The sequence below is a fragment of the Eriocheir sinensis genome, chromosome 2 (genome assembly GCF_024679095.1).
Source record: "Eriocheir sinensis breed Jianghai 21 chromosome 2, ASM2467909v1, whole genome shotgun sequence".
Classification (NCBI taxonomy): Eukaryota; Metazoa; Arthropoda; class Malacostraca; order Decapoda; family Varunidae; genus Eriocheir; species Eriocheir sinensis.
This window is the reverse complement of record NC_066510.1, coordinates 19,078,827-19,094,502: the sequence shown is the minus strand read 5'-3', so window position 1 is coordinate 19,094,502 and position 15,676 is coordinate 19,078,827. Positions and strand designations below refer to the sequence as shown.

General features: G+C 43.0%; 1 protein-coding gene across 1 annotated transcript in view; it reads left to right on the top strand.

Moving 5' to 3' along the window:
* The window catches only part of LOC126998265 (serine/threonine-protein phosphatase 2B catalytic subunit 2-like), a 110,763-nt gene that overhangs the window by 57,154 nt on the left and 37,933 nt on the right, over positions 1-15,676 (top strand). Inside the window, exon 3 of the mRNA XM_050859741.1 lies at positions 4,847-4,971. Within this exon, the coding sequence (XP_050715698.1) occupies positions 4,847-4,971 (125 nt within the window). The remainder of the gene's footprint in view (positions 1-4,846; positions 4,972-15,676) is intronic.

Below are 15,676 nucleotides of genomic sequence, written 5' to 3'. Positions count from 1 at the left end.
CTCGTTCCTCCGTTTGTTGCTAGTTCTCTTCTTTATTATCTTTTTGTCTATTCGTCTTTGTCTTACTCTACATCTACTTTCTTTCCTTTCTCTTTGCTTTCCTTTCCTTCTATTCCTCTCCCTTCCCTCTCTTTTTCCCCCTTCTACTGTATATCACTTCCCCTGTTTCTACTTTCCTCCCTTTCTCTTTCCTTTCCCTCTCTTCCTCCTCCCTCTCTATCACCTCCCCTGTTTCTGCTTTCCTTCCTTTCCTTTCCCTTCCTTCTATTCATCTCCCTTCCCTCTCTTCCTCCTCCCTCTCTATCACCTCCCCCGTTTCTGCTCTCCTTTCCTTTCTGCTCCCTTTCCCTTATAGTTCTTTCCCTTCCCCCTCTTCCTCCACCCTTTCTTTCGCCTCTTCCCTTTCTGCTCTCCTTTCCTTTCTCTTCCCTTTCCCTTATAGTTCTTTCCCTTCCCCCTCTTCCTCCACCCTTTCTATCGCCTCTTCCCTATCTGCTCTCCTTTCCTTTCTGTTCCCTTTCCCTTTCTTATAGTTCTCCCTCCGTCTCTTTCTCCCTCCGTTCGTTTCTCTCTCACTCTTTGTTCCCTCTTCCTCAACCCTCACTACTATCGACATCATCCATCACTTTTTTTTTTCTCTCGTCCGCGCTTCATTAACCTTCCTTTTACAATCTCATTTCCCTCAGCCTCCACTTCCATCCTCTTTACTGCCTTCATCTACCTCTCCTTCAGCTTCCTTTCCACCACTCATCCACTTCTCGCCTCTAACTTACATCCCCTTTATATCCCCTTTCCCTACCTCTTTTTCAGCTTCCCTTCCCTTCCCCTCCACTATTTTTCCACTTTTCTCCTTCCATCTTCCATTCCCTTCACTCCCTTCTCCTTCCTCTCTTTCAGCTTCCCTTCCCTTCCACCGCTTCGTTATGTGCATTTTCTCTCCTTTTTTCCTCTATCTTCTATTCTCTTTTCTCCTTTCTCTCACCCTTCTTTCAGTTTCCCTTCCCTTCCTTTCCTCTACCTTCCATTCCCTTCACTCCCTTCACCGGTACATCTATTTCCCCTTTATCACCCTTCTCTTATCTGTTCTTCCTCTTACCTTCATCCTCTTTACTCCCTTTACTATCCTCTTATATTCCTCTTCCATTCCACCTCTCCGTCGTTCGCTCTTCCTCTTACATTCCATCCCACTCACCTCCCATTCTTCACCTTCTTGCTATCCACTCTCTCTTACCTTTCATCCCCTTTACTCACTTCGCCTGCCTCTCGCTCGGTTCCCCTTCCATCCCACCCCCCACCATCCTCTCCATCCCCCCCCTTCTCCTCCCCTCTCAGGTATTGTAACAGGTAGGCAGATCGAGGTGCAGCATCCGACCCCCTGCCTCTCTTTTTCCGTCCCTCTCGTTACCTGGGCCGTCGTGAAGCCCAGGTGTGTGTGAGCCCTCCTCGCAATTTTTTCTTCCCCTCCTTCATCCCCGACCGAGTCCTCCTCCTCTCTCCTCTTTCCTCTCTCGCTCGTTCTCTTTCTCTTCACATTTTTCCTCCTCCTCCTCCTCCTCCTCTTCCTGGGGTTTCCGAATTTTTCTCGTCTCTTGGCTCCTTCTTTCTTTCCTTAGTTTTATTTTATTTATTTTTAGTTTGTATCCGTTCGTTTTCTGCTTGTTCTCTTCTTTATCTTCTTTGTCTTCTTTTTCGTCTTTGTTTTCTCTCAGTTATTTTATTTTCTTGCCGTGATAATTTTCTTCGTCCGATTTTTTTTGTCGTTTTTCTGTTCCTCTCATTCTTTTTTTTCTGCTTGTTCCCTTCTTTATTTTTTCATCTTCATTTCAATATATTTTTTTCGTCTTTCCTTTCTCTCAGTTATTTTCTTTTCTTGTAGTAATAAATTTCTTCCTCTGATATTTTTCGTCGTTTTTCACTTTCTCTCATTCTTTACTTCTGCTTCTTCCCTTCCTCATTTTTTTGTCTTCATTTCAATATATTTTTTGGTCTTTGTTTTCTCTCACTTATTTTCTTTTCTTGCCGTGATAATTTTTTTCGTCTGCTTTTTTTGTCGTTTTTCACATCCTCTCATTGTTTTTTTCTGCTTCTTCCCTTCTTCATTTTTTCGTCTTTGCTTTCTCTCCATTACCGTATTTTCGTGTGATCATTATTTCCTTCATTCGTGCATTTTCATCTGTATTCAAAGTTTTCTTATTCCGTTTACTCTTTTTTTTCTCCTCGTTCTCTTTATCTTTCCGCTCTTCGTTATATTCCATTTCGTTTTCCTCATCTCTCTATTACTCTATTTTCACGTCCTCATTATTTTCGTCATCCACGTATTTTTGTCTGATTTTCCGTCGTTTCCCAGTTTCTTTTTCTCTTTTCTTGTTCTCTTCTTTATATTTTCATCTTTTTTTTCCTTCTGCGTCTTCTCTCCATCGCTTTATTTTAACGTGATCATTATTTTCTTCGTTTCACACATTTTTATCTGATTTTTCGTCGTTTTCCAGTTTCCTTTTCTCTTTTCTCTTCTTGTTCTCTTCTTTATATTTTCATCTTTTTTTTCCTTCTGCGTCTTCTCTCCATCGCTTTATTTTAACGTGTTCATTATTTTCTTAATTTCACACATTTTTATCTGATTTTTCGTCGTTTTCCAGTTTCCTTTTCTCTTTTCTCTTCTTGTTCTCTTCTTTATATTTTCGTCTTTTTTTGGTCTGCGTCTTCTCTCCATCGCTTTATTTTAACGTGTTCATTATTTTCTTAATTTCACACATTTTTATCTGATTTTTCGTCGTTTTCCAGTTTCCTTTTCTCTTTTCTCTTCTTGTTCTCTTCTTTATATTTTCGTCTTTCTTCGTTCTGTGTCTTCTCTCCATCGCTTTATTTTAACGTTTTCATTATTTTCTTCGTTTCACACATTTTTATCAGATTTTTCGTCGTTTTCCAGTTTCTTTTTCTCTTTTCTCTTCTTGTTCTCTTCTTTATATTTTCGTCTTTCTTCGTTCTGTGTCTTCTCTCCATCGCTTTATTTTAACGTGTTCATTATTTTCTTCGTTTCACACATTTTTATCAGATTTTTCGTCGCTTTCCAGTTCCCTTTTCTCTGTTCTCGTTATCTTCTTAAGCTTTCGTCTCCATGTTCACCTTTACCTTCTCCGTTATTTTATTTCCATGTGCTTTTATTTATATCATCCACGTATCTTCATTAGAATATTCGCCTAAAGGTTCACTTGGTTAGTTTTCAGCTTTTTTTTATTACTTTTTCTCCTAGTTCTCTTTACCGTTTCGTCGCGATTTTGTTTACTTTCATGTCCGGATCGTCTTTGCATTGCTTTAAGGGGCTATTACACTGGGCAAATTTTCCGTGGATTTTCAGTCAAACCACGATTTCCGCTGGCGTGGTTCTTATATTTCCGTGGTTTTCTGACGTGTCCACGATCTTCCAAAGCTACGGTTGATTTCACTGAAGGACGACGGTATTACTCACCATCATCATCAGCAGCAATAACAAGAAACAAATGAAAACCACGCTAGCAGAAATCGTGGTTTGACTGAAGATCCACGGAAAATTTGCCCAGTGTAATAGCCCCTAAGTCTCGTGTCCCCATCTTTTCATCCATCAGTATACCCACTCGATAGTTTCTTCGCCCCCTTCGTTCTTGCCTCGTCGTTCTTCTCCCCTCCCTTTCGTTCTTGCCTCGTCGTTCTTCTCCCCTCCTTTTCGTTCTTGCCTCGTCGTTCTTCTCCCCTCCCCTTCGTTCTTGCCTCGTCGTTCTTCTCCCCTCCTTTTCGTTCTTGCCTCGTCGTTCTTCTCCCCTCCCCTTCGTTCTTGCCTCGTCGTTCTTCTCCGCTCACCTTCGTTCTCCGCGCCCCTCGAGGTGTGTGGGTTCTGTCGCGGGTTTTCGTGTGTCAACCCTGAACTTTGCTTGGCGTCTCAAAGCTTGCCCCGCTCCCCGCCTCCCGCCTCCCGCACTTTCTACACCGACAACCTCCTCCTGTTTCAAGAAAAAAATATATTCCACCACCCACCAGCGCCACCATTACCACTGCTAATACTTCCCCTCCTGCTACTTATACTGCTGTTGCTGCTACTTACCCAATACTTAGAATACTTGTTAGACTGTATTATATCCAAAGTTTCTCCAGTAATGCTACTTGCTTTTGTTCTTGTGAAAAAGGAAACACTTGAGAAGTTCTGGTATTTTCCTGCACTTTCTACTCATCTATACTTCCTGGAATTTTGTTTGTTTGTGTATGTGTGAAGAAAATGACCAACCACGCTGAATGATAACTTGAGTCGTAGGTAATTATTTAATACCACTTGATTTGCCAATAAAAAAGTAATTAGAGAGTAAGAGTAAATGTAGTAGCAGCAGCATACCACGGCTGAGTGTTGCGCGATCCAGGTTAATGCGGGTAATTAAGGTCAGGTGCAGGTAACGCAAGGGGGGGAAAAAAAAGTGTACAGCAACGCTACGTAAACTTATATAGAAACATTGCTCTTACCTACACACCTCTGAAATGTGTGTGTGTGGGTGTGGGTGCACGTCCGTCCTCTGACCTTTCTCTGTACTGGGTAATTGGACCTAATGAGCTGTTTGAAACGGAGTGCCTCGTATAATATTATAATCGCCATCACCCTCATCAACATTAATGCCGTGCTTGGTGAGGGCGTGTGTTGATATTCCGTTTGAGTGCTGTGCTTCTACTTTGTCACTTAACGCTGTGCTGTGAGCTTCGTCGTCCCTTCATTTGTTAATCTCTTGCAGGGTTTCCTCAGCGCGTGTGTTTCGTATTGTTGTGTCTGTTGTTTCGTTCCAGTCTCCGTGTTTCCCCGTGACTAAACTCTTTCCTCTCTCTGTTTCAGTGTGCGGCGATATCCACGGCCAGTTTTACGACCTAATGAAGCTCTTCGAGGTTGGAGGACCCCCAAACTGTACCAAATATCTCTTCTTAGGCGACTATGTAGACAGGGGCTACTTTAGTATAGAGGTGAGTACTACGCCAACCATTTACCTTTGTCCAATTTGTCCTGCCTCACCTGGCCGTTTATTTGACTTTCCTGGCCCTCTTCTCGGCCCTCCCAGCCCATCCTTTCCTCGTCCATTCACTCCTTACACTGGTCTCCACTCTCACTTTCTTTCTCTGTCGTACCCTGCCGCCCCTACCCTCCCTTCCCTCACCCTTCCACATCCTTTCCACTTAGTACTGATTCTTGACCCCTCGCGAACCAGCCAATTCTTATTTCTTTTCTTTTCTTTCAGTTTTACGCTTCCCATCCCCCCCCCCTCCCCCCGCTGCCAGTCTTACTTTTCTCCTTCTTTCCCCGTTTCCACTTCACTTTTTTCTTTTCATCCATCCCGTTCCTTTTCTCTTTTTTATTCTTTTTCTTTCAATTTCACGCTTCCAACTCTTCCCCTCTGCCAGTCTTGTTTTTCTCCTCCTTTCCTTGTTTCGATTCCCCTACTTTTTTCTTTTCCTCCCTCGCGTTTTTCTCAGTTTTCTTCAATTGCTATTTTTCTAAGTTTTACGCCTCAAACTTTTCCCCGCTGCCAGTCTTGCTTTTTCTTTTCCTTTCCTTGTTTCCATTCCCCTACTTTTTCTTTTTCTCCCTCGCGTTTCTCACTTTTCTTCAATTGCTGTTCCTTTTCTATAAGTTTTACGCTTCAAACTTTTCCCCGCTGCCAGTCTTGCTTTTTCTTTTCCTTTCCTTGTTTCGATTCCCCTACTTTTTCTTTTCCTCCCTCGCGTTTTTCTCACTTTTCTTCAACTGCTGTTCCTTTTCTATAAGTTTTACGCTTCAAACTTTTCCCCGCTGCCAGTTTTGCTTTTTCTTTTCCTTTCCCTGTTTCCATTTCCCTACTTTTTCTTCTCCTCCCTCTCGTTTTTTTTCTCTTTTCTTCAATTGCTGTTCCTTTTCTATAAATTTTACGCTTCAAACTTTTCCCCGCTGCCAGTCTTGCCTTTTCTTTTCCTTTCCCTGTTTCCATTTCTCTACTTTTTCTTCTCCTCCCTCTCGTTATCTTTCCCTCTATTCAACTGCCTTTTTATCTTCTTCAATCCTTGCAATTTTCATTCTTTTTCTGTTCCAAAGTTCCTTCCTCTCCCTTCCCTTGTATCCATTCCCGAACATTACCTTCCAGTTCTCGTCTTTCTCCCACCTGTTCTCCTTCCTTCCTTCCTTCCCTTCACCCACTCTTCCTACCAGCCATTCCCTTCCTTGACCTCCATTCCCCTTTCACCCTCTTTCCCCTTCCTTCTCCTTGCCCTGCTCGTACGCACTTGCCCCTTCCACTCCCTTCACCTGCCCCTTCCACTCCCTTCACCTGCCCCTTCCACTCATGTATTTCCTTTCATACCTTCAGTTCTCTTCCTCTGCCCCCACGATCTTCACCTCTTGCTCCTGAATTCCTTTGGTTTTGCTTCGTAACTCCATTTCCTCTTCACTATGTTTTTTTTCTTTTTATTTACCCTCCTTCCCTGTATTCTCTCCATTTATCATCCTCCTCCTTCTACCCTTCTTTCTACACTTCGATCCTTGCTTCCATCCCATCTTCTCCCTTCTTCCTACCTCCCTTCGCTCCCTACATTTCTCTCATTTCCTCCCTCCTCCACATTCTTCTTTCTCTCCATCCCTCATTTCCTCCCTTCCCACTACCCTTCGTTCCCTCTTTTCTCTCCTTTCTCTCTGAACTTTCTCCCCATTCTTTCCTCCCTGCACGGAACCCTTTCTATCATTCACCGTTCCCCGCGTTTCCTTCCTTCCTTTCCTCCCTGTCTCCCTCGCTCTTTCCCTCCCTCCCCCCCTTCCCCCTACCTCCCCCTCTGAATCCCGTTGTTCCTTGTTATGATTCAATTTTAACTTTTTCGTTGGGCAGAGCGTTTTTAGGTGATGTGTGTGTGTGTGTGTGTGTGTGTGTGTGTGTGTGTGTGTGTGTGTGTGTCTGTGTGTGGATTTGGGTCATTGTTTTATATGTTGTTATTTTTTCCCCGTGGGTTGTTTTGTGACGGTGAAAGAGAGCGACACACTTTCACGCTCTCTTTTTCAACACTTTTTCTGCGTGTCTTCGCGTGTAAGGTTCGTGGCAAGACAGAACATCGATAGCATCCGTAAAAGAAAGGTGTCGAGGTACATTTTTTTTTTTACATCAAAGGAGACAGCTTATGGGCACACACAAAAAAGAAACAATAATAAAAAAAAAGCCCGCTACTCGCTGCTCCTAAAAAAAAAAAGAATCAAAAGAGAGAAGACTTCGGTTTTAGTACATTTTTTTTTTTTTTTGTTATTGTTGTTGATTGTCGACATATATACCGGCTTACAAGAGTGCGAAGGTGACGACGGGAAGGAGAGGAAGGAACCTTGACACCATGGGAAAGCCTGACCTGACCTGACCTGACCTGACCTGAACGGGAAAACAATAAGAAAACAATAAGAAAACAATAAGAGAAACGGTGAGAGTTACAGTAGTGGAAAAAATTATGGAAAATAAGTTACGACAACCAAAATTAATATATCGATTGACGGGACTCACTCACCAACTCATCAACTCAACCAGTCAACCGTTTTATCCATTCGCCTATTCACTTTCAATCAGCGTTACAAATGAAAAAAAATAAGTAAAGACACCCAAAATTAATATGCTGACTGGCGGATTCACTCACCAACTTATCAACTCAACCAGTCAACCATTTTTTTTCCATTCGTATATTCATTTTCAATCAGCGTTACAAATGAAAAAATAAGTTACGACACCCAAGATTAATATATGGATTGACGGATTCACTCACTAACTCATCAATTCAACCAATCAACCATTTTTTTCCATTCGTGTATTTACTTTCAATCAGCGTTACAAATGAAAAAATAAGTTACAACACCCAAGATTAATAAATAGATTGACGGGATTCACTCACTAACTCATCAATTCAACCAGTCAACCATTTTCTCAGTTCGTCTACTCACTTTCAATCAGAGTTACAAATGAAAAAAAGAAATTACAACACCCAAGATTAATATATAGGTTGACGGGATTCGCTCACTAACTCATCAACTCAACCAGTCAACCATTTTATCCATTCGTCTATTCATTTTCAATCAGCGTTACAAATGAAAAAAAAAAATTACAACACCCAAGATTAATAAATTGATTGACGGATTCACTCACTAACTCATTAACTCAACCAATCAACCGTTTTGTTTATTCTTTTTATTCACTTTCAATCAGAGTTACAAATGAAAAAAAGAAATTACAACACCCAAGATTAATATATAGGTTGACGGGATTCGCTCACTAACTCATCAATTCAACCAGTCAACCATTTTCTCAGTTCGTCTATTCATTTTCAATCAGCGTTACAAATGAAAAAAAAAATTACAACACCCAAGATTAATAAATTGATTGACGGATTCACTCACTAACTCATTAACTCAACCAATCAACCGTTTTGTTTATTCTTTTTATTCACTTTCAATCAGCGTTGCCAATGAAAAAAAAAATTACAACACCCAAGATTAATATATGGCTTGACGTATCCACTCACTAACTCATCAACTTAACCAATCAACCATTTTTTCCACTCGTTTATTCACTTTCAATCAGCGCCGTTGCATAAAAGGCGGCGACGTCCCTGATTGTTCCTTTACCCTCCTTTTATGTTCCGCCGTTTAACTCTATGCATTTGTTACCATATATAGCAGGCCGACCCTTCGTGGTGGGGGAGGGGGCAAAAAATAGTCACGCCACGCCCTCCCTCGGCCCCTCCTTGAGTCCCTGCTGCTTGGTGGGGGGATGCATGAAGGGAGGGAGAGAGAGGGACAGGCGGAGGTCCTATTGTTTCTCCCGTCACCTGTCTGCCCGTCTCCGTTTCCCGTGGCCAGAGGAATCAAAGCGAAGGAAATGTGATGGGAAATTGGAGGTTCTGGGAGAGGAGAAGGAGAAAAAGAAATGAGGAGGAGGAGGAGAATTTATTACTGAGCAGAAGGAGGAAAAGAACAAAAATTGAGGAGGATCAGTTGAAGAAAGCGAAGAATTGACGAGTAGAAGTAGGAAAATATAACTCGAGAAAAATGAGAAAATAAGAAATGAGTAAGGAAAGGGGGAGAATAAGAATTGAGAAGGAGGAAGAAAAGGAGAATAAGAGTTGAGGAAAAAGAAGAATTAAGGAGAAGGAAAAAGAAGAATCGAGGAGCAGGAGGAAAAAAAGGACTGAGGAGGAGGAGGAAGAGAAGGAAAATAAGAGTTGAGGTAGAGGAGGAGAAAGAGAAAGAAAAAGAAGAATCGAGGAACAGGAGGAAAACAAGGACTGAGGAGGAGGAGGAAGAGAAAAAAAAATGAAGAGGTGGAGGAATGGGGCAAAAGAAAGTGTGGTAAGAGGATGTGGTGACGAGGTGAGAGGAAATGAGGAACCAAAGAAGTGTGTGTGAGTGTGTGTGTTTTGTTAAGGTGTGGTGTGGTTGGTGGAGGTGGTGGTGGTGGTGGTGGTGGTAATAATGGTGATGTAGAAAAAATAGTGATGGATTGGTATACTGATGTGTGTGTGTGTGTGTGTGTGTGTGTGTGTGTAAGAGAGAGAGAGAGAGAGAGAGAGAGAGGCGTGTCCCAGTCTTATAGTCATTATCTCTCTCTCTCTCTCTCTCTCTCTCTCTCTTCATTCCCACGCTTTTCGCATTTCTCCTTTACTCTTCTTCCCGCTCCTCCCCCTCCACCTACTCTTCCTTCTTCTCTTTCTCCTCTTCCTCCTCCTTCTTCACTTTTTATTTTTCTCTTTGCCTCCTGCTTCTATATCTCCATTTTCTTCCTCTTCATTTTTCTCTTCCTCCTCCTCCTCCTGCATTCTCATTTTTCTTTTGTTCCTCTTCTTCTTCTCCTGTCTTAACAATAACAATAACAAGAATAACAACAAAAGCAACAACAATGAATATATAAGAGAATAACATACTGCAATAAGAAAACAATAACATCAGCATGGGTTCACGAAAGGTAGGTCATGCCTCACCAAACTCTTGTCCTTCTACAATAAAGTATTTGAGGCGATAGACAGAGCTGAAAATTATGATGTAATCTATCTTGATTTTAGTAAAGCGTTTGACAAAGTTTCTCACCAGCGACTGTTTCTTAAATTACAGGCTCACGGAGTAGAGGGTAAAGTTTTGAACTGGGTCAAGGCGTGGCTTAGCAATAGGAAGCAAAGAGTGCAAATCAATGGTAAAAGATCTGACTGGGGATGTGTTGCGAGTGGGGTCCCACAAGGTTCGGTATTAGGTCCACTTTTGTTTATTATTTATATCAATGACTTAGATACAGGAATTAGTAGTGATGTCAGAAAGTTTGCAGATGATACCAAGATCGGTAGAGTAATTGAGTCGGATCAGGACGCTAGTATTCTCCAGGGTGAACTAAACAAATTGTATGTCTGGGCGGATAAATGGCAGATGGAGTTCAATGTAGGGAAGTGCAGTATTCTGAGTGTAGGTAGGAACAACTCCTCACATAACTATTGCTTAAATGACACTCTCATAAGTAGGTCTGGGTGCGAGAGGGATTTAGGGGTCTTAGTGAGCTCTGATCTCCGTCTAAGGGCACAATGCATTCAAGCTAGAAATCGAGCAAATAGGGTACTGGGATTTATATCAAGGAGCGTAAGCAAAAGAAGCGCCGAAGTCTTCCTCAAACTATATTTAGCATTAGTTAGACCTCATCTTGACTATGCGGTTCAGTTCTTGTTACCTTACTCTCTCTCTCTCTCTCTCTCTCTCTCTCTCTCTCTCTCTCTCTCTCTCTCTCTCTCTCTCTCTCTCTCTCTCTCTCTCTCTCTCTCTCTCTCTCTCTCTCTCTCTCTCTCTCTCTCTCTCTCTCTCTCTCTCTCTCTCTCTCTCTCTCTCTCTCTCTCATTCCCTTTCACACATTTCCACCTTTCCAACTTGTTATGCAAATGACTTACAACTCCTCCTCCTCCTCCTCCTCCTTGCAGTTTGTAGGTCACTGGTGGGTGAGTGGAAGGTACTTTAGGCTGTGTTAAAGGAAGACCCAAGTAGGAAATGAGGAGGAGGAGGAGGAAGAGGAGGAAATGTAAGGAGTAGTAGCAGTAAAAGAAGATGAAGATGAAGCAGAGGAGGAGGAGGAGGAGGAGGAGGAGGAGGAGGAGGAGGAGGAGGAGGAGGAGGTATGGAATTGAATTGGCGCGGAGACGGATGGAAGGGAAGGGAAGGGAAGGGAAGTAGATGAAGGGGGACATTTAATTTTGCTTGACGTGTGTGTGTGTGTGTGTGTGTGAGAGAGAGAGAGAGAGAGAGAGAGAGAGTCACGATATTACGATTTTGGAGACACGAAAGAAAATGGGGATGTCATGTTTACGATCTCTCTCTCTCTCTCTCTCTCTCTCTCTCTCTCTCTCTCTCTCTCTCTCTCTCACACACACACACACACACACACACACAATCTTACGTCACCTGTTGCTTCTCCACACGAAGAGAGATGTAGCAACGGTGAATAAAAGGACGGGGGGGGGAGGGGAGAGTAGCAAGTGCCACGGGCGGAGAAACTAAGGTGTGTGTGTGTGTGTGTGTGTGTGTGTGTGTGTGTGTGTGTGTGTGTGTGTGTGTGTGTGTGTGTGTGTGTGTGTGTGGAGTATTTTCCAGTGCACGATTTATTTGACACTAGATATTGAGAGATGACGGAACACAGAAGAGAGAGAGAGAGAGAGAGAGAGAGAGAGAGAGAGAGAGAGAGAGAGGAATGTCAAAAAAGGAGAAGGAAAGGAAGAGAAAGGAAGGTAGATAACACAAGGCCAGCGAAGGAAGGGGAGAGGAAAACAGCCAAAAGAATATGGAAATGACGAGACCAATAAAGGAGAGAGGAACGCAACCGAGGAATGGAAACGAGGCGATAAAGCAATGAACGAAGGAAGAAGAGGAAAAATGCGATGAAGAGAGAAGAGACGGAGGAAAATAAAATAAATATGAATGACGTAGGGAGACTTGAGAAAGAAAGAATGAGGAGGGAGGTAACAGGGGAATGGCAACGAGGTGATAAAGCAATGAACGAAGGAAGAAGAGGAAAAATGCGATGAATAAGGAATAGACAGAGAAAAAGAAAAACAAGGAAGGGCGATTGGAGACTTGAGAAAGGAAGAATGAGGAGGAAGGTAACAGGGGAATGGCAACGAGGTGATAAAACATTGAACGAAGGAAGAAGAGAAAAAATGCGATGAATAAGGGATAGACAGAGAAAAAGAAAAACAAGGAAGGGCGATTGGAGACTTGAGAAAGGAAGAATGAGGAGGGAGGTAAAAGGGGAATGGAAACCAGGTGATAAAGCAATGAACGAAGGAAGAAGAGAAAAAAAAACGATGAAGAAAGAAAAGAAGGAGGGAAAGAAATATAAAACAAGGACGGACATAGGGAGACTTGAGAAAGGAAGAATGGGGAGGAAGGAAAACGAGGCGATAAAGCAATGAACGAAGGAAGAGAAGACAAAAAGCGATGATTAGGGCAGAGAAGGAGAGGAAGAAAAGAATAGGAAGGGAGGAGGGAGACAGAGAAAGGAAGATTGGAACAGCGAAATTGATGGACGAGAGAAAAAAGAAAAGAAAATAAGAAACTGTGAGACTTGATAACGCTTTTTTTCTTTTATATATGTGAATAACTAACAAACCATTCTCTCTCTCTCTCTCTCTCTCTCTCTCTCTCTCTCTCTCTCTCTCTCTCTCTCTCTCTCTCTCTCTCTCTCTCTCTCTCTCTCTCTCTCTCTCTCTCTCTCTCTCTCTCTCTCTCTCTCTCTCTCTCTCTCTCTCTCTCTCGCCAACTAAATGAGGTCAATTAAAAGTTTAAAAACATTGCTAAGGAGAAAAAAAAAGATCGCTAATTGATGTTAAATATAATGGAGGAAGAAAACTAACTATTGGAAACTAATTTTAACTTGAGGATTAATTTTATTCGCTGTACTTATTATTTTTAGATAGAACACATTAACTTTCTGTCCTCTGTAGCCTTAGTTCTGAAAATGAGTTTACAGATAATGCCCTTCTCTTCTCCTCCTCCTCCTCCTCCTCCTCCTCCTCCCCTTCATATCCCCTCAAGTTCATATACATTTCACTGATTTCCTGATGAGATGTGATAGCCGAGTAATCTTTCGTCCCTACACTCATGGGGTTCTTGAAAGTACTGGGAGCGAATCAGATCGTGGACGCGGAGCAGTGAAGTGGAAGATAGGGAAGGGGAGGAGAGAAGATAGGGTATGACAGGAACTGGAGAGGAGGAAAGGGAACTGAAAAATTGAGGAAGGAGGAATGAAAGGGGATGGGCGGAAAGGGAAAGAAGGAAAAGGATCTGAAATGGATGGTAGGAAAAGGAAGAGGAGAGAGAGAGAGAGAGAGAGAGAGAGAGAACCTTTGACGACACTAAAGGATAAAAGATGAATCTGTATTAAGTCGAGTTTGTGTGTGTTCGCGTGCTTGTAATGTGTGCGAGAGAGAATTCGATCATCAGGAAGTGGTTTCTTGGTAGTGGTCAGGATTTCCTCGTCGTGTCTGGCGTGAGGAAAAGAGAGAGGAGGAGGTGGAGGAGGAGAAAGAAGAGAGAGGAGAAGGAGGAGGGGGAGGAGTGTTCTGGTCAGTCGTGATTTAGTTAGAAGGAGGGGGAAGGAGAGGGGGGGGGAAGGAGGGGGGGGGGAAGGAGGGGGAAGGAGTGGGGGGGGGGAAGAGGATATAGTGGTTCGTGATAAGAAGGTCTCTATCACATGGCAGGAGATGGGTGTGGTAGTAGTAGTAGTAGTAGTAGTAGTAGTAGTAGTAGTAGTAGCAACAGTAATGGTAGTAGTAGTAGTAGTAGTGGTAGGGTAGTAGTAGTAGTAGTAGTAGTGATAGCAGTAATGGTGGGTTTCGTGTCTAAGTCAGGTGTGGGGTATAAGCTTTATCAGAACACTTGTGCGACTCCAGGTGCTTCATAGATGGATAATTATTGGCCTCCTAAACACGAGTGCATCATATACCGTCCCTGGGTGGTTATAGTAGTAGCAGCAGCAGCAGTAGTAGTAGTAGTAGTAGTAGGGGAGTTGATGGTGGCGGGTCATGTCGAAGTAGAAAGTGCACGATACATATTTCATTGGGCGTATACCTCCCGCCCCGCCGCGTGTCCTGCTCATAACCCCCTTCGTCCCCGCCCTCTCTCCCTCCCTCCCCTGCCCCGTGCTCTCGTGTAAGCCTCATGGACACACACACACACACACACACACACACACACACACACACACACACACACACTAATGCTCCTTCTCCTTCCCCTGCTGTTCATGTTGGTCCCGTTGTCTGCTAGTTTTCCTTTGCTCATTTTTTTTACTTCTTTTCTGCTTTTCCTTTCCCGGATTTTCTCACTCTTTCATTTCTTTTCTTTATTTTTTTTTTAACATGCTGTCTTGTGTGTGTGTGTGTGTGTGTGTGTGTGTGTGTGTGTGTGTGTTGTCCTTGCTCCATTTTCTTTGCTTTATCTGTATTGCTCCTCTTCCTTTCTTCTCACTCCCATTTACCTCCTTTCATCCGTTCGTTGCCTTTGGCTTTGTGTGACAGTCTAAAAATTCTTTCAGTTTTTATTTCCTTTCCCATCTTTGTTCACTCTATATTCTTTTCTATATCTTTCTTTACTCTTTCATTCCTTTCTTCCTTACTCTTCATTCGTACTTACTTTCTTTATTATTTTGTTTCGTTTTGCTTTTTGTTATCTTTCCAATCTCCTGAACTATATCTTTTTTTGCTTATGTTTCATTCAGTTACCTCTCAATCCCTCTCCTCCATTTCTCTTCCTTCTTCTTTACTTGATTTTGTTCCTTCTTGCTCTGTGTTCCCGTTCCAATCTCATTTTTTTCTACTTTCGCTTTTTCATGCACTCCTTAATCTCATTTATCTCTTTCCTGTATTTCTCTTCCTTTCTTTTAGCTTCATTATATTGTTTTTTGCTTCGTGTTACCGTTCCTATCTCCTTACCTCCTTTTTCGTTACTAATCCTTCATCTGTTCACTCTTTTTATTTTTCCCTTTCTCTCTCCCCGTTCGTCTTCCCCTCTTACATCTCCTCCCCTTATCATCCTTTCCCCCTCTCTCCCTTTGCTGAACTCCCCACCTTCCTCCCCTCATCATCCTTCTCCCTATCCATCGCCCCCTACCTTCCTCCCTCAACACCCTTTCCCTTTCTCTCTCCTCGCTCGTCTTCCCCTCTTACATCTCCCCTTATCATCCTTTCCCACTCTCTCCCTTTGCTGAACTCCCCACCTTCCTCCCCTCATCATCCTTCTACCTATCCATCGCCCCCTACCTTCCTCCCCTCATCACCCTTTCCCATTCTCTCCCCTTGTTCATCTCCCCTACCTTCCTTCCCTTAACATCCTTTCCCTTTCTCCTTGCTAGTCTCCTCCACTTCTTCCTTCCTCTATAATTCTTCCCTTTCTCTCTCCTTATTCTCCCCCCTCCTCCTCTCCCCTTATATTATCCTTTATCCTTCCCTTTCTTTCTCTCCTCCCTCTTCGCCCCTCTCCCTCCCCCCATCCTCCCCAGACATTCGCACTTCTCGCAGTAAAGCCCCACAAAGCCCCGTCATCAAGCCAAGCCGTGTGTGCATGCGACCAAAGGAACTTGAGTGTGTGAGCATTATGGCGTAGTTAAGTTCCCCCTTTAGCCGCGGAGTCTGGTAATGCGCGCGAGTTGAGGTT